The 19,174-nt window shown below is 40.6% G+C and overlaps 1 protein-coding gene across 1 annotated transcript in view; it reads left to right on the forward strand.

Annotated features, from left to right (window-relative positions):
* PHLPP2 (PH domain and leucine rich repeat protein phosphatase 2) overlaps window positions 1-19,174 on the forward strand; it is a 30,561-nt gene that overhangs the window by 1,029 nt on the left and 10,358 nt on the right. Inside the window, exons 2-11 of the mRNA XM_009894079.1 lie at window positions 12-315; window positions 6,439-6,572; window positions 7,852-8,042; window positions 8,486-8,611; window positions 9,799-9,953; window positions 14,002-14,148; window positions 16,092-16,322; window positions 16,925-17,127; window positions 17,632-17,692; window positions 18,437-18,532. Of these exons, the coding sequence (XP_009892381.1) occupies window positions 12-315; window positions 6,439-6,572; window positions 7,852-8,042; window positions 8,486-8,611; window positions 9,799-9,953; window positions 14,002-14,148; window positions 16,092-16,322; window positions 16,925-17,127; window positions 17,632-17,692; window positions 18,437-18,532 (1,648 nt within the window). The remainder of the gene's footprint in view (window positions 1-11; window positions 316-6,438; window positions 6,573-7,851; window positions 8,043-8,485; window positions 8,612-9,798; window positions 9,954-14,001; window positions 14,149-16,091; window positions 16,323-16,924; window positions 17,128-17,631; window positions 17,693-18,436; window positions 18,533-19,174) is intronic.

A 19,174-nucleotide genomic window follows, 5' to 3' on the forward strand; every position in this document is an offset into this window, starting at 1 on the left:
GCGGGGAGGAGGGCTGTCGGACGGCGGCTCGGAGGCAGCTGCTGACGCTCGGTTTTGGGCTGCCTTGCAGAGAAACGTGAAGCGCAACGGGAGCAGGAGCTGCTTGAACAGGAGTCGTTTTGGTTCCCGTGAGAGGGACTGGCTGAAAGAGGACGTCGGACGAGGCTGCGTGTATGTTTATGGAAGAGATGCTGTGGCTACCGCTTCTTCGGACTTGCGCTTGGTCCTCTGTACGGTGGAGACCCCGGCGGCTGAGATATGTGATGGAGAAGAGAGGAAAAACCTCTTTTTGCAACTTCATGGAGACCTGGTCAGGTGAGGGCTGAGAAAGGATAAACGTGTTTGAGAAACACTTGCTTTATTCTTGCAGGGGTCTGTTCACTGTGTGCCTATGTGTGGAAGCAGGGCAGATGTGGAACAGATAGAGGTGGCAGGTAGCAGTTAAATACAGCCTTGAGTAATGCAATTCATAAAAATGAAGTGGTGGTGCACCTTTTACACATCTCTCAATTAAGGCATAGGTGTTTTAGCTGGGAGGGTTTGGCTGGTGCTCCAACCAGGAGCATGTCCTCATTTTGTAGGTAGAGGCTACTGTTCATATACTCCTTTGTGATGTTCTATATTATAGATGCTTTAGTGTCCAGAAAACTTAAGCTATTTAAGAGGCTGTAAACAGTTATTCTGAGTCAGTGAAGCATGTAAGGTTCTTTCACAGTTAGGTCATGTAATATTTATGTGTTAGTAATTTTTTTTGCTAAGAAGACTTGCCAGGTAAATAATTAAAGGTAGACAGAAAGATAGTGTAGTAAGGGTTATATAAAGAAGGCTTAAGCATCAGATTATATGTTTTATGTCTGCAGTTGATTTAGGCTGAAAATAGACAGCTCAGGGTTTAATGTGCATGACCTTTATGCTGTGGGTGTAGTATGGGCTCCTCTAGGTTTACAAGCTCCCATTAGGTTTGTTAGGATTTAGACTTTGCATTGAGTCTTCTGGACTTACGATTCAGTTATAAAGTTGCCACTCCAGTTCTCAGTGAAAAAAAAAATTGCTTACTTGAAGGCTAAGCAGCAGAGACAGCACATGCTGAACAGAACCAATAGCTGTTTTTTTGATAATACAATGAAAGTCACAAGTTGCATGTGTCCAATTTTAAAAACGTGGCATGAAGGAGGGAGTGCTCGTGGCAAGAGATGCAGAGAATAGGATATAGTTAAAACTGACTGTTGAAAAAAGTTATTTAGTCCTGTTTGCCTTGCCCAGCCTGAGTTATTGGAATGAGGGGTAGATTAGTTACAAATACTGTATGAGGGAAGATGGACACTTGAATGTAGCCTTTGAGGCAGCTGAAAATCTCCATTCACTGCTTGAAGAATTTATAAGGAAATTAGCTTGTTTGGGACCCTAACGGTGAGCAGATTTTCCAGCATTTAGAAAGAAGAGCAGATGCTTTACTGGAGATCATGAAGAAGGCTAGGTAAAGCTTGTAAAGGTGTTCAAAGAGGAACGTTTTGGCTTTTTTTAGCTTTTGATATGGCTTTTGTGTGTGAATTCTTTTCAATATCTGTCTCTTTTCAAGTGCTAGGTAGCCGTGCCTGGTTTTGATTTATGGCAGGCTTTGCGCTGGATTAGCAAAGTGGTCCTGCCATCAGTGTTTGAGAAGCAAGTACCAAGTTGTAAATGTTTACTTCCCACTCTTGTTGCCTCTCAGTATGTCTAGCACTTTGTCAAGATTTATCTTAAATGTCATGAAGGTTTCTTAATTACAACATGTCTGTTCCTCGTAATTCTCAAAATGTGTTTGCCAAAGAAGAGATCCCTGAATTACTTCCCACTGGGGGTGTTCTCGGTAGAGACATGGGAATTACCAGTATTACTTTAGTAATATCTGTGTTAGTAACAGGAAGCAGGCCTGGATGGTACCTGCTTGCATGTCCACAGGAAGATGACAGAATGCTCGAGATATCCCCATGCGCTGTTGCGATAATTCCTTCCTTGAACAAAGTTGCTGATTACTTTAATAATGTGTTTGTGAATACAAATTACTCTGTTAAGCATCTGATTGTATTTTACCATAGATACATTTGTCTCCCAAACAACTTTGGAATTCTTCACCCTTGTAGTATCAGTAGGTGACTTTCTTTCAGAAGCTGAGTATGGCAAGGATTGATTTGGCACCCAACTCGGAATACTGAAAGCTAGACAGTAATTGGAAGAATAAGAGAAACCTTTTTTGTGTATTCACTTTAAATGTTTGGTGGTGTCCTTGTGATCATTTTGCGTTTCCCTTTCAAGTCTGTGCACAGGGGAGTCAGTTTATGTCAGAACTTTCTTTTCTTCTCCACAGTGCACCTCAAGGATCTTTAGAGTTCTCCTGACTAGAGTCTTTCCTTACGTTAGCATCCTTTCATATTCCGAAATTGTACCTTCCTGCATAGGGGAGGATTAAACAAAAACGGCACGGATTCCTTCTTTGATCTGGACACCCCTTGCAACAAAAATTTAAACCACAAAGATTTGAAAACTTGTCTGTGCTTATGAAGTAGAGCTACAGTCACAGCAGGAGTTGTGGAAATGTTGCTACTTTTTGTTGGCTTTTCTGTCTCCTTACCCTTTGCACCTTCTCTTAATGGAGCTACTTCTCTGACTAGTGGAAGAGTCTGATATGTGATACTGATGTGGATATAATGGGCTGTTTGTGTCAAATAGCAGTTGCTGTGACAGCCAGGGTGTTCTCCATGTGTGCTAGCATTCAGTGTGTATTGCATTGGCTACAAGTTGAATTTTTACGTTTCTAATATGATCATGTGCCAGTTTGAGTTTCACACCACATTGCATTCTCTCAAAGAGAAAGCGCGTTTTTCTGCCTCAAGCTTTAACTGTTGCCTCTGGAACCTGTCAGCCTTGATCATGGTAGTAAAGAAATTCTGTACAGGAACTGCCGTTCCTGGTACTGGTTTTGGTTTTCCCTTTCCTGGCCTATCCTAGGTTTTGTTAGTGAATCACATGGCTCTTGACAAGAACTTGGACCAGTGATCCATTCAGTCAGGTCTCTGGAATATCTCCAAAGGCATTCAATGAATTGTTCCCTTTCCTTGTTTGAATATGGTCTGTAGGTAATGAGCTGGTTTGTTCATTAATTTATTTACAAAGCCCTGTGCTGGACCTGTGAGTGTCATTAGCTAAGCGCCTGGACTCTGCGCTGGTGTTTCCTCGGTCACAGGCCCAGCTTACAGCTAGTGCCAGGAGAGTAGCTCGGCCACAGGCTGGGAGGCAAACACCCTTCCCACCAGGTCTTCACCCTTGAAATGCCTAACACCAAGCCGTGCTTCATCTGTGGAGTGGTCAGTCATTGCTTCCTGCGTACATGCGACTTTTCAAGTGTAGGTTTTTTCTGTAAACTCAAACTGTTTTGCCAGGTGGTGAACTCTGAACAACTTGTGGTGTTTTGCAGACAACTGGAAGAATTCAGAAGACTTAACTTTTTGGCAAGACTGGTCTTCCAGCCAGTGGCAAGCAAACCTAGATGGTGCAATAGTGCAGACTACTCTTTTGATTGGTTTTCAGATAGGAATGGTACTATGGCAAGAGAGATACGTTTGTTAAGGGATTAGACTTGAATAGATATTACTGGCAATGATTCTTTTGTACATGGCTTTTTTAGAAAAGAAACAAAACTGAGGCGGTGCATTTGATGTCTTCAAGAAGCGTATCGGTTTGATTTATGTGGGCAAGAAAGAAAATAAGAGGTTTTTAAATTAGTGTTTTGAAACCCTGCAGCATTAATTCTTGCTGAAGTGAAAGATTAGAAGAATAAAAATAATGAAAAAAATCAAATCTCTTCTCCAGAAGGGGCAAGTGTGGTGGGATAGAGTACCCGGCTTTTTCGGGAGGGTGATCCATGGCAGGCTACTTGAAGTGTTGTTTTTGTGAGTGGCGCTCAAGCATTTATGATTCCTGAGCCATGGATCACATGCTGGAAAAGCTTTTTTTTCTGGCAAGAATACCGCTTTAATAGCAGAAGAATTGGAATCCAGGTGTAGTCAAGGGAAACTTGGGCAAGGTATTTGGAGATCCAGATGTCTCAATCTTCTTGGATTTTGTGCTGAAGGGTGTAGAATACATCAGGGTTTACCATATTGGAAGTCAGCATTGTTTGGTGCAATCTATTATTTATTCCAGTTTCTAGTAGCTTGCCTGTTATAGGAGACAGATACACAGCTTTGTCATTTCTAAGATTACCTCAGAAAGCTATTTTGAAAGTTTGGTGTCATATTCACTGCTATCATGTATGTAAAACAAAAAGGGGGGGAGCAAAGAGATCATTTTATTTCTTGAGGTGTGTCCTGTTGACTACAAAGGAAGGCTGGATGACTAGATACTTGTAAATGGTGCATGTTTTATGAAATCAGTTCTGCCTTAATTATGAGATGGCATTTGTCAAGCTGTCAGTAATAGTGGTAATACTATAGTATAACCATTAGAAAGAATCAGAAATATTTTTGTTCTTCAGTTGAGAAGAAGCGGACAGGTTTGGTGCATACAGTAATAAAATATATCACGTTAAGACATGCAAGTCAACAAAGTTCAGTAGAAAACAGGTCTTACCAAACAAACTTGATCTCGATGCTTTGAAATTTCAAGCTTGGTTGCCAAAGGCATTAGTCATTCATTGCAGTGTGTGATGGGGCTCTGAGCAACCTGATCTAGTTGAAGATGTCCCTGCTCATTGCAGGGGGGTGGGACTAGATGACCTTTAAAGGTTCCTTCCAACCCAAACCATCCTGTGATTCTTCGGTCTGGTGTCATTGATAGAAGAGCAATGCACAAGCCAGTAAAACTCGTTGGCTGATACCTTACAAATTGGAAACTGTTACTCAGTGTAAGCATTTTTTTTGGATGAGGGGTTAGTGTATGTCTGAATTAAGAAAGGTAAATTTGCACTGTTCAGTTCTGTTAATAATCTGTGGCTAAAAGAAAGGTAACAACTCAGGGAAGCATAGATGGCGATGGAGGGACCAATGAGTGCTGAAAACTCAGTGCAACAGGTTCATTTAGGTGGTTTAGCATACAGTATTCTCTGGAAAACACTGCATTTCAATGTTGCTGGATATATTTATGTAAAAGCCAAATGTACTAAATATTAAAGAGGAGAGGAAGGAGGCTGTTACTTGCAAAAACTGCAATTCAGGAGACTCGTGGATTGAAGGGATATGAGTAAACATGCCAAATAGTCGAGAGCAGGTTTGATCCAGGAATATAAATACTGTTGAGCAGAACCAACACGTCTCTGTATGGGTTTGTGTAGTCAGTACAAGGATACAGCAAACAGTCGTGGTGTTAGCACTTACAGAATGTTGTTAAACTTAAAAAAGAAAAAAAAAAAAGTGGTAAAAATTATTTTGAGTCAAAGTAAACCCACCCTACTGCAAGAAAATTTTAAAAGCATATTAAGCCTCATCTTGAAAAGGAATTTTGCAGTGGGTAGTCTCATGATTTATAAACACTTGTTTAAAGAATAGGTGACAAGTCAAGGTTCAGTGACTGTAATCTGAAGCTAGGCACTTTTAGATTATAAATGAGGATATTTAATGGTGGATAATGAATGGACCACTGGAGCAATTTATTTTAACTTCCATCTTACATTTTCAGTGCTTGATCTTTTACACTAAGATTTTTTTCCCTAAAGTAAAATTTCTAATTTAGTGAGAAAATGTTATTTTCATTGCAGAAAATAACAATTCAGTGTCTCTGGGAGAAGTGAGATGAGAGGATCAGGAAACATCTTTTCTGCTCTGAATATACTAAACCTGATGTTTCAGGAGAATTTTCTCTTTTTGCTGTTTATTCAAGATAGCCACTGAATCCTTCCTATGATGTGTTGTATTCTAAAACCGCCTTGTTTTTAAATGTACCATTTGAGTTAATTTGCCAAAGCATAAGAACCTTGCACTGATGAGAGCTAAAGAGAATGGGACACTTCTTTTTCCTTTCTTTTTAGAAGTCATTCTTCTGGAGGATTCTCGTATGCTTTGCTCCCAGCTGCATGTGGAAGAGAAATTTAAGTAGAGTTCTTTTATGTATTTCAGTCATTATACGTAGGTTTTCTAATTATTTGGCGTCTGCTTTTTGTGTAATATTTCTGGTTTTGTTTCTTGTCATTGTTTCCTCCTGGATGGAAATGATCACCGTGGATTGTATGGCTTGTGCCTATTGCTTTTCTTCTCTGTTTCCCTTCTGCAATGTAATTCTTCAAGTGCTACAGTTCTTAAGTGCTACTTAACAAGCAGGAAGCACAGACCCCAAGGATGCGTGCTTGCAAGACCTTTTCAGAGGAGCAGAACAACCAGTATGTCGGTATTCCTTACACTTTGGCTGCAATGAGACTTGTTTAAACTTTTTTGTGTTCTCAAACTACTTTCTTGTATGTTTTGACAGGAGGCTGGAGCCAACAGAAAAACCCCTTCAGATTGTGTATGACTACTTGGCTGGGTTGGGTTTTGATGATCCTGTCAGGATGCAGGAAGAGGCAGCGAACTCTGACCTCAGCTGTATGATTCGCTTTTACAGTGGTAAGAAATTTTGTGTGTGCACACTGTTGCTGTTCCTGTAGCTATAATTATGAGGTGGAACTCAGCTGAAGCCCAAGTCTGTTTGGTTTATAGATGGCTAAGTTAAACACGCAAAGCATCAGTAACCATTTCTTAAAATAACAAGTTTTCAAGATTAGTAGAAAAAAACCACAATTCTGTCGTTCTCTTGAACTTTCTTCTGTGGCTTTTATGGCTTGAGAAAAGACAGCTCCACAGGAAGACACTAGATTGCTTTAGTTTCCAATGTTACAACAGATGCCTTAAAGCTCCTAATGAGATCACAAACATACTGCAGTTTGGTCTAGATATGCCTGAGGATTGTATTTCCAAAAGCTGTATGGAGATGGGCAAGGAAGGTCCTGGTCAAATACCTCCACAGCCTGTAGAGGCTGAAAGTGCCAACTGGTTAATAATAGTGCAGGCTGCCATTAGAAACCCCATGCATTTCATTGCAGAGCGAGACTTCTGAGTGGCCTACTGAATCGGTTTGAGCAGGATACCATGTGCATAAGGAGCAACAGAATGATAGTCATAGGCCCATTGGTGTTATGGTGCTAGCAGTTGGAAAAGGAAATCACTGAAGTGAAGAGTTAACTATAAAAGAAATAAGGGTGATGAAAGCTTTTAATGAAGTTATTTCATTACTTTTAAATACTTCACCTGTGTATTTTTTGCATTTCAGAAAAAAACCCACAGTGCTTTTAATGGAAAATTTTTCTTGCATAGTGGAGCTGGGCAGCCTGACTAAGCCGCTAGCCATCATTTGTTTATTCAGAGTCAAAAAATGGAATCATAAGAAGTCAGCTTCTCCACCCACTTACCTGAGACAAACCCCTTCTGTCTGGGAGCTGCGTGCAGAACAGGCAAAACAGTGTTAAAGTAGAAGCCACTTATTTGATGGTTTCTGTGACTTTCGCTGACTCAACAAGAGTTTGAAATTGCTTTTGTATTGTATCTGAATGAAGGATGTTTGGCAAGTGTCTAAATTTGCTAAAGTCTGTAATTACCTGTAGGTTAAAAACATGCTACATGGTAACTGTTATAACATACTGAAAAACACACAAGGGTTGCTTATCAAACATTGCTGCACTGACTGAGAAAGTTGTCCTCTGCAAGAGATTTTTTTAAAGTGCAACAAGTCTTTACTTGTTCTTTACAATAACTGATTTTACATGTTATAGTTGTGTTGCTATTTGTACTCACAGCTGAGAATGAAGACCAAATGGAAAGTAAATGCTAATGTCCCCTTTTTCTTCAGAAAAGCCGTGTCAAGTGGAACAGTTAGATCGCATCCTGCTCTCTGGAGTCTATAACGTACGCAAAGGAAAGACCCAGTTGCACAAGTGGGCAGAGCGCTTGGTAATTCTCTGCGGTACGTGCCTCATTGTGTCCTCTGTGAAAGATAGCCACACAGGGAAGATGCACATCTTGCCTCTCGTTGGAGGGAAGGTAAGACTTCTTTTGGTTAGCTTCCTGTGGCTTAGAAAGGAAGAAGGGATTATAATGATGGGTATTATCCACAAGAGGTTAATCTAGGCTTTTGTAACAAATTACTGCATTAACGTGTGCAGACAGTTGTACAACCCCTTTCTACTTGCTTTCCTTAAGTAGTAGCCTCAAGGCTAATAAAACAAAGAGATGCTAGTTCTGCTTTCATGTTAGTAGCCAATGTTGTGAATGGGTGTTCTGGAAATTATTACTTCTTGGACCTACTTCTGCAGAAAGATGTTAGAAAGAATTTACTTCTGTGTTTCTCTCCAATAACTTTACAATTGCATTTTCAGCAAAGTATGATGTTACTGGTTGTCCATAATGCCTCACCCTAGACTTCAGACCCATTGTAATTGCTGGAGTTTAGGCAGACTGTTTTATTTTCAATTTTCCCTTTGCAGGTGGAAGAGTTGAAACGTCGGCAGTACACACTTGCTTTCACGTCTGCTGGAGCACAAGCTCAAACATACCATGTTTCCTTTGAAACTCTGGCAGAGTGCCAGCGGTGGCACCGACAGGCGTCCACGGTGAGGCCCGGGAGACCACAGTATTTCAGGTGGTGGGTACAGGGGTAAGAAGGGTTTTCTGATGCAGGCTTGATATGCAGGCAGAGATGAAGCTATGCTGCTGGAGAAAGTACCCAGGACACTTTCCAGCTTTCTTCATTTCTTATGTGCTCAAGACTACAGAGGTTTTCTTTTAGCCTTCTTTGCCTGTGCGACAATATTGAGGAGTAGTTCTGCGGTTTGTTTTTTTTTCACCGCCGCCGCACCTGTTGAGAGTAGCTAGTCACAGGTCACCAGAGCAAACCCCAGACACTGGCTGCCTTTAGCCATAGAAGCCTAAAAATTGCACCTGTTGCCTTACTTGAATCTGCCTAAACTGTGGCCTGGACTGGCATGGGGCTACCCTGATAGGTTTGAGTTAACACAGAGATCATAGGTCAGCAAGGAAAGTGTACTTTGTTCAAAGCTGTATCCTTATTTCACATTAAAGTACAATTAGATGGTGATAGCTTAATGCTGAGCCGCACTTTGACCTCATATAATATTATGAAATGAGTTGAGGATAAAGCAGGTCATAAAATCTGGAATGAAGCACGGAAGACCTTGAAACAAAGCATACTTAATGAAAGGACATCTCATATTTGCAAAGACTTTATGAAATGTTGCAAAACCGTAATTTATGAAGCCTTTTCATCATAACAGGTTATGTTTCTAATGTTATACCCTGAACAAGCTAACAAAAGAAAGTCGGAAGAAATAGCTAGGCCAAGAAGAGGTTCTGTAAACCTTAAAGGACTGAACTGGAAAGTGAACTGCTTCCTGTTGCTGCTTGCACCTTTAGAAGGCGCTCAGAGATTATGCTTTCTCAGCAGTTTCCTCAGCCAAAGATGTAGTTTTCTCCATTAGGTTGACTCTCTTACGATCTAGCTTTCAGGCAGAGCCCATTGCACATGCAGAGCAGGGCTTTCCGTGTGTCCTAGCTGGTATCCAGATACGCATCCTTGTCAGGGGGCTTGCAGAAACAGTAGTAGTAAATGGCATAAACTTATACGCCATGGACTCAGTTTCCTGCATGGACTCTACCTGGGAGGTACAAGGGGGTTCTTTCATGTTCTTGTAAATTGTTTACTACTTGCATTCTTTGGTTTTCCATTAGACTTCCAGAGAAAAATTGTTGTACAGCTGCAGCTCTTCCTCCTTCTTTTCAGGTTGTGTCTATGCGACTTAGCATGGTTGATCTTTCATGCTACAGCCTTGAGGAAGTACCTGAGCACCTCTTCTACAGTCAAGACATCATCTACCTCAACCTACGACACAATTTTATGAGATCAAGTGGAGCAGGGAGTCTTGACTCTCTTTGCAGGTCTGCAAAGAATTATTTTTCTTCTACGTTTGGAGTTCTTGACATGTTCATCCAGGGATAAAGAGGAGGGGGAGTGTATTGCCCATTCTTGTGGGATGGCAAAAAGATTGATCTTCTGGAAGCCCTGACAAATGAGGGGCTAAGAAGCAGAACTGAACAGAGCAGGCAGGCATAAGCTTCCAACAATTTACAGTATTCGTGAACTCCCTTCCACAGATTCTCTGTGCTAAGTTTGATCTGAGATGAGCCTTGTGGAGAGATATGCCATTAGTATGGACAAGATGCAATAGTAATATAAGGCTGCTTGCTAAACAGAGCATATCTTGGGGTATAAAATAAAAGGTGAGGGAAAGCATAATGCTGCTGGTTTGGGTAAGTGTTTGTAGGAGGAAGTGCAGGTCTGAAAAAGCTTGTTTTGGTAAGTGCTGAATCTGTATTTGGAATTGGCAGAGGGTCTGTGAGACTCCAGCTTTGCTTTGGGAACTTGTAAGGATCTGCTTTTAAGAGAGTAGCAGTTGTGTGATGGTATGGAAGCATGATGTAGTCATCTTAGGTAAGTGAAGGAGTCTTATAAAAATATTTTGAAATTAATTTCTGAACACCATAACAACCTAGAGGAAGATTAGTCTGTTGCTATCTATGCTAGCCACGCTAAAAAGAATTCAAGGAGTCACTCTCTGTATTTTGAAAGCTGTTGGGAAGCCTGTAGTAATATTGTCAAATGGCTCTCTGCTTGGAACACACTGTGCCTTAAGTAAAATATATGTGGAGAAACTTCGTAAAACTGCAGCGTTCTGGTTTGGTTTGATTTTTTTTTTTGTTGTATTTTTCATTTATTTTGTTTTTATCTCTAGGTGCCTATTATGAGGTTATGTCACTTTTCTTCCTACAGAGTAATGAGATACCTAGGTGTCTGAGAGGAGGAAATACAGGGGGGGAAAAAAAAGTGCTCACTTGTGGGAATTCTCTGCAGTTTCACTGAGAGTCAGAGTCTAGTCTGGTGGTGTTTTAATTCCAAACTTGTCTAAATGTTTTCTAACTGCTGAATTGTAAAAGATTCTGTTATTGGAAAAGCTGCTTAAAATAATTCAAGATTTTGCTTTCTCCTTCTCTCTTCAAATACATTGTATGATGTTGAAAGCCATATCAGAACTATATTTTCTAAAATGCGGTATCCTTGGTTCACAGGATCAGCAAAGGGGCTTGAAATTTCTTTTGACCTTGCATGTAGTCAACAAGAGATCTGACATGTCAGAAACTCGACTCTTTTCCTGGCAGTGACTATGTCTGATGAAGCTGAAATCCTCAAACAAACAAAAGCCATAAAAGAAGCCCTCACTTCACACAATCTTGAATAAACAGGTAGCATTAGGTAGCCCACGTAAGGCTGCTCATTGCCTTTTGAAAAGATTTTCTTTCTGAGGTTTTTAGGATGTTTATCAGGTTGCAGTCCCAAATGAAGAAACTTGCTCACTTGCAGTAGGTGTTATCAGTGCCTAGAGATTGACAATTCCGGACAGCAGAATTTTTTGCAATGATCAGATCTCTTTCTCTGAGGAAATCTTTGAAGCTCTAGGAGTCTAATTAGCTATAACTGTAATAATGGAACAAAAATAATTAGCTAAAAGTTAAGCAAAGGAAATTAAATAACCCCACCTGTTTTGTTACATTTTCTACCTTATTTTTTATGTAACGTACTGCATTTCAAGTAGTTCCCTTTTCTGGAAAACATTATCAAGTCTGATCTTCATTGATAAGTGTGTGTGTGTGTGTGCACACATATGCATGTGTAGACGTATGCATGTCTTGTGTCACCATTCTGGCTAGTTGATACAGAGTCGTACTGGGATGCTTTGGTGGCAAAGCAGGGTGTTGCATTAAATTGGGAATATTTCAGGCTAGCACCAGTTTGGGCAGCTGAACAGAGAATGGCCATCCCATTGAAGATTTGTTGCTGTGTTTCCATACCTCTCTACTGTAATCTCAATATGCCCTGTGAGAGCACAGACCAAAACTTGAGTAGCTGTAACGATTTCAGGATCCTTATTCCCTATAATATACATAGTTCATGTATACAACTTGATGAGAGTTTGCATTCCACCCCTACATCCCTACTGCTTGAGAATGTTGGGACAAAGGAGAAGGAACAGAAGGGGAACTCAAAAGGCTTTTGAGTATTGTCCTCCCTGTTAAATATGACAGTCTGCTCAAGGAGTCTCAGACCAAGCTGTGTCATGTACCAGTTTCCCTCCAGCCTTTGGAAACTTTTATGCCCGTTTTGTGTTTGTTTTGATACTGTTGCAAAAGGATGAATTCTAATAATTGGTTATGCTGTTGTGTTTAATGCCATCCCTCTTGGGGCAGCTTCTCACCACTCTCTGCTAATGATGTAGAAAGACCACCTTGGTGTTAAGGACAGGTGCCATAGGAAAAGCTAATGTAGAACTCCAGGGAAAGCAGTTTCATTAAAGCATTTTCTGGTTCCAAAACCTAAGAACTCTGATCAGTCCTAAGTCTCTTAAAGTTGAACCAGTTAATGAGGAAGTTCAAATCTATAGGTTTGTCCTCATTGTTTCCTTCTTTTCTATTATTGTTGTGAAGTTCTATATGCAAATTTTGATTTTTGTATCATTGTTAGATCTTTGCATCATACAATACGTTCCCTTTAGGAAGGCTATTACCAGTATAGAATCTTTTCCTTTGGCTTCCAGTTTCATTACAAGAGAGTCTGTTTGGGGCTGCAGCAAACATTAAATGCCTATGCCCTTATTTATATGACAGGGTGCTTTCTCAAAGCAAACAACCCATGTCCAAGTTTCGGATATGCTCCCTCTTTTAAAAAAACCCAAACACTACCACTATTCCCTCCCCCCAATGATTGTAAAGCAAAATGGAGAAATATAATGCATAGTTCCTACACAGATCATTCCAAGTATTCTGAAAAAGGAGTCACTATAAAGATGAAAAAATTTCAAAACCTTTCAGTCTTATACTTCAAGACATCTCAAGCTAGCAGTAATATTCTCCCTCAAGCTGATTAACCTTGGTTTTGTTACCTATATCAAAACATTTGCTTCAAAGTAAGAGTACTCACCATTGCCTAGCAAAAAGTGTGTTAAGTGGAGCAGATGAATGAACTATATATTTCTAAGAAGTACTTCTCTGGTACGTTACATTAGATTGGCAATTGTCTCATAAAAGTATGATATTAATTTCCCCACTGAATTACTTTCTGATGGTTCCAGTTTGGGATAAGAAGGTTATTACTTAGGGAAAGATATTTTGTTTTCTGTAGAAAGAGGTAGGAACTTTTTGAGAAGAACCTCTTGAGAAGAACCCCAGCCCATGCTCAGTTTCTTCGAGTTGGACCTAGCACAGTGATAGAAGGAGCTGGAATAGGCGACCATCTGTTAAGCACAGGTGGGACCGTAGTGACTGTGAGGGCTGTGTCAGTACTTGCGTGGCTGTACCTATGGTACAGTCTGCCAAGCAAGTGGCACTTTAGATGTGGAATCTTTTCCAAGGACCTCTGGGTGCGGGTCTTGGGGCTTCCCAGCATGAAGTCAGCACTTTCCTAGTTTTCCCTTTTACAGCTCTGCTAGGCTTCTGTTGTGCCTAGCTTGAAAAGGGTGTTTGCCTCTTCTGTGTTCTTCTCAGAACAGTTCCATTTAATGTTTTCAGCTACTGTTTTTCCAAGCTGCATAATGGTAGACTGTGACTCTAAATTCTTTGAAAGTAAATTTGAACTGAGTATTTTTAGTGTCCTTAATCTTAGTAACAGTCACTGGGAGGAAGCCTGTCAGGAGTCAGGATAGAAGGTTGTTACCAGGTTCTGCAGTAAAACCATGCTATTTGATCAGTTTCAGTACTACCACTGAGATACAAAATATCAGTGACTTAAAACCAAATTTGTGCAGAAACTCCCATAATGAATTAGCTGACTGTATCACTAGCGTACAAAGACTTAAAAACTCTTTATGAATGGTTTTGTATGTTTTTGCTTTGAGACTATGGAGGTTTGTGAATTAACTAGTATTCTTGCCAATAGGTTTTCTCAGTTGAAGAGCCTGAACCTGTCTCACAATAGACTGGGAGAGTTTCCTGTATCACTGTGTGAGATCTCCACTCTGACAGAGCTTAATATTTCCTGTAATGGACTTCATTACTTGCCGAGCCAGATTGGCAAACTGTTGAAGTGAGTATATTCTTTTTATCTGTGGTCATAAACATCCTTGGTGCTTCAGTTGAGCACAGCTGACATGAAGGTACTACTCATGAAAGTATGAGTGCTGGGGCAGCCTGTTCTGCCCACGGAGATTGAATGATGGATTTGACTCCAGCAGAATGTTGAAAACCGTAATGTCCAATAAGATTTGTTTTTCCTTGAAAATGAAGATATAACAGTATATTTATACAGTTGCCATTTTAAGTCACTGGTATGGAGAAAGTTATTCATCATTTGTGACTTCCTGCCTATTCTGCTAGCTATGTAAAATATATTTGTGTAAATCAGTTTTCTAATAGAGGAGATGTATGGACTTCGCCTATTTTGGAGTGGTGTAAGAAGACATTTAACAGTTGGTTATGATGCCTTGAATCACAGGCGCCACCCTGCTGAGCTAGAGTAAACAGGAAGGCTTCTAAGCATATGAATATACTCCACTTAAAGTTTAATAAACTTGAAGCTTTTTATGTTCTCTGTGAGCCATTGTTTGGGGGGGGTGTTTGTTTTTACTTTGGGGTGACTTGTATGATTTCTTGTGGGTTTATGCCCAATTTTTATTTTTGTTTATTATTTGTATTTAATATTTTCAATGCTGATGCAGTTTCTATTAAAGTTTTAATTTATTGTATAAAAGTTTTCTGTGGTAGCTTTTCACAGAGATCTAGTGATTTTTGTCAGCATTAGTATGTTTTCGTAGCTTTCTACAGAATTGGTTGCTTTTTGTGTTAGAGGATTTTAACATGGAAATACTTGGGCAATACCTTCTGAAAATTTTGTCTTACAGTGTTTACTGGAGTAAAAACTCTTTCCATATTCCCCAGTAGCTACCCAGAATGCATAAAAGCTTAAGCTTAAGTAAATTTAATTGTAAGACTATTACTGCATTTTTTTTAGATAAACATTGATATTGAGCTATTGGTTCCTTGTTGCCTGCTCTTCCTCCAGCTTGTATCTTTAAAAAAGGAGTATCTGCAGCTACATTGGCTATGAACAAGTAATTTCCAGAGCGATCTTTTAGCCATATACAAACTGAGGAAAAAGCTGTGTGCAGGCTTAGAGTTTTCAGAGGTTTACAACTTAGTTATGGGTCCAGTCATCTTCATGACCCCTTGAGCCCTTATTCATAAGAACTTTTAATGGCTCCAGATTGCATTTCTACCACCACTAAACACTGTTCAGAAATTTTTTTACTGGAACATAATCATAATGAGGGAATTGTATTTTGGGGGTTTGAGTCTCAATAGTCATGCAAACTTCAAAGCAATTCATCTTGCAACAGAAAGCTACCCTATTCTTTTCCAAGTGTCTGAAAGGACAACTAGAATGTAAAAAAATCTGTTACCAGTACATTAGTGTGGTAGGAATTGTGCTTAAACTGTGCCATAAGTGCCACAGATGTGAATAAGTGCCATAATTGTGATATGAGCTTCCTGCAATTGGATGATGAAGGTGCAATTGATTTTTATTGTTTCTTATGGGACAGGTCTGTACTGTTACTGCGGTCGTTTTTGGTTTTAGTTTGTCATAAGTCTTTTAAAGATTGTCCAGCATGCTAAGTGAGGAGTTCTTAATTTGTAGAAAACCAAGCAGTTAAGTAAATATCTTTCATTTGCAACATAAGTACTGATTTGTATTTTGCTCATGAACTTAACATCTTTGGCACAACTGGAAGTTTACCTCCAGAATAATCTAGGAACTATTTGGTTTTGCATATGTGCAGTTCCAAGCCTATTACATGCGTAATAAAAGTACTCCAGTAACTTTATGTGTATAAGAATAAAATTAGCTGTTATGTAGCTTTAAAAAACAGCTACACTGAGACCAGCTAGCTATATGAGGAAATTCACTAAAAACACTAAATGTGATGTTCACTACTTTTTGCTGAATTATTTTCTTTTTCTTCACTGCTGCAGTCTCCAGACCTTCTGGCTTGATGGGAATTACCTCACGTCCTTACCAGAAGAACTGGGAAGTTTGCAACAGCTCAGCTGTCTTGGGCTTTCCTTCAATAACTTCTGTGAACTGCCAGCAATTTGTGAGAAACTCGTCGTCTTAGACAAACTAGCCCTGGCAGGGAACTTGCTAGAGACCCTGGACCTTGCAGGGCTGAACCGTATGAGTCACATCAAAAGTGTGGACCTGAGGTAAGGGAGGGCAAACTTACGTGCATATATAAACCAGATTGCTACTTTCTATTTACAGCAGAGCAGCTGTGTAACTTCTAGTACATTTTGCAATAAACTAGGTGTAATTTTTTTCTCTTACTGATTCTTCAGCTTTTAGGATGTGCAGAGTTCACTTAGAGAAGCAAGGTTAACTGAGCAATGCCTGAAGCCATTGAATGTCACTCAGCCCTCTAGTTCCCCCCTGCCCCCCTTCCCGAGGTGTGATCCTGATTCTCCAGGCTGACAACAGCAGAGCTTTCAGAAGGGGACAAAGAACTTTTTGTCTGTGGCAAGGCAGGCTAGTACCTAGTCTCTGTATTAGTTTCCTGTGTCAGTGCAAATTATCTGTCCCTTGGCCTAGCTTCTAATTTCTAGGCTGGTCTTCAGAATTTCTTAAACACTGGGGAATGAGTAAAATGGTATTCACTACCATTGGTCCTCGCACATTTCACTGTGCTCACCTTTGGCATTAGCCCTCGCCAGAACTCTTAATTTCTTCTTCCTCCTTCTCTCTTCTTACTGATGTCCAGTGCTCAGTGTCCTGTTTTCTGACTTTATAACTGTTATCTCTGAGTGTTTAGGCTGAACAACCTGAAGAGAACAGCAGCTGACGCTCTGGAGGGGAACAAATCTGTGACTTACATGGATTTACGAGACAATCAGATGACAGATCTGGATCTGAGCTCCTTGGGCAGCCTGGAGCAGCTGCACTGCGAGCGGAATAAGCTGAAGGAGTTGACTCTGAGTGGCTTCTCCCTTCGGGCCCTCTATGCCAACAGCAACCGTACGTCTCTTTGCCTTCTTAACCTTATTTGCCTTATTCCTTCAAGCCCTGGGAACAAAGGAAAACAGCCCTTTACCCTCTCTCACACACAAAAAAAACCCTTATGCTGATGTTACATTAGTGAGACCATATGTGATGGGTGGTCTGAGGTCAGCTCCTAGGGATCACACATGCATGTATGTGCGCAGGCTGTGTAACAGGGGGAGGTTGTGGTGTTGAGTTACTGTCCAAGGAATTTGTCTTCCAGTGAGATCTGGAGTCCACCAATAAAAGTTCTCTCTTGTTCTGGTGCCCCACATGGCAGATGAAAAATGGGATAGTGAGAAGCTGTAGTCCCATATGGCAGATGTATGAAGTGTGAACTATGTCCTGGGAAGGATGAGTAGAGGTCTTGAGTATCCATAAAATAAGACTACAAGTCTCACTTGCTAGCTAGTCTGTCTGCTTCTCTGCTTTTTTGTGTCTGAAGCTCTTCAATCTTAATTACTTACTTTCCTTCATCAGGTCTGACAGCTGTCAATATTTATCCGGTTCCTGGTCAACTGACATGTCTAGAACTCTCTCAGTAAGTGACTATAAACCACAGAATATAAAGCAGGCATCTGGACACCTTTGCTGTTTTCTGTGGAAATTTTTTGAAGCTTTTAAGCTTTTGAAAGAGTTGAGAGCAATTGAGGGAAAGCACTCATCTTCACAAAAGAATTGAAAAGCCCAGCACTAAAGAATGATGAAAGTGTCCCCGATCAGAAGCTCCTCTGAATCAGTATGACTTGTTTAGGTGACTGGCTGTCCATCAGCTCTAGGCTGTAATCAGCAAAAAAATACAAGCAGGGATCACTGCACTTGTGGCAGCTTGCTGTGCTGAATGGTGGGAATCTGTGGAGCAAATTTAGAGTAGCTGCCAATGATGTCTGCTGTTGACTTTGTTGTCTACATCTGCCCTTGGAGCAGCATTGTGAGACCTGTAAGATAGGACGCCCAGGGGACCTGATCACTTTTTCCTTCAGTTCTGGGTTGACGCACAATAGCAGAATAGCGTAGGGTGGCCTATTCTGCTGATGTCAGTGCTGTAAACAAAGAGCGTGATCATCAGAGCCTTGCATCAGTACTTTCTACCAATCATGCACCAGCTCAGTTTGCATTATGCAGCTAGCCATGAGATAAATTTCATGTGACTAGCTCAGATACTGTTGTTCATTTTTCTGCCTATTGTTTTTGGTTTGGCTGTCACTAATGTCATGCAGCATTCAGACAGGGTATGTTCCATATGGAGTGCTGGTGTCTAGCTTTTCCCCCTTGCTTTTCGCAGCAATCAACTTCAGTGTGTCCCAGACTGGGCCTGTGAAGCAAAGAAACTGGAAGTTTTGGATGTGAGCTACAACCTCCTTGTGGAGCTTCCATCAAGGTCAGCAAACCTTCTTCTTATACAAGAGCTGAACTTTCTTCTATGAGGAGCTGACTGGGGAGAAAGAAGTGCTATTCCAGTCACTTTATTCCTTGTTGTGCAGAGATAAAATCCCCTTAGTTTCTCTGTGCATCATCGAAAACACTCTGTATTCAAATGTTGGAAAGAACTGACTTCCAAATCAGCTGCTTCTTGGAGGTGTTCAACCACACTGGACTTGGCCTTGGGCAACCTGGTCTAGTGGGAGGTGTCCCTGCCCAGGGCATGGTGGTTGGAACTTGATGATCTTCAAGGTCCTTTCCAATCTAAACCATTCTGTGATTCTATGATTCTTGAATAATGGGCCAGGTAATTTCATCCTATGCTTCTGGCTTCTACTGCAGCTGTTTGCACCTGAGGTAGAACACACTGCTATGACTTTTTGGTGTTACCATAGTGTCTGTGAACACAAGTCATAGGTGAGGCCCTAATAAGCCTTGCATTGCCCCACAGAGATTTCGTCTGTTACATTTCATAGGGAGGTATCACAGAGATATGATACAACTGATCTCAAAGGTAGCTTTTGTTATCAGCCAACTCGTTTCTCCCTGTTTCAGTTTCTCCAGAAATGCGGTAAAGGGGAGCCAAGAACTAACACAATTT

This window comes from Charadrius vociferus, unplaced genomic scaffold, assembly GCF_000708025.1.
Source record: "Charadrius vociferus isolate BGI_N301 unplaced genomic scaffold, ASM70802v2 scaffold341, whole genome shotgun sequence".
Taxonomy (NCBI): Eukaryota; Metazoa; Chordata; class Aves; order Charadriiformes; family Charadriidae; genus Charadrius; species Charadrius vociferus.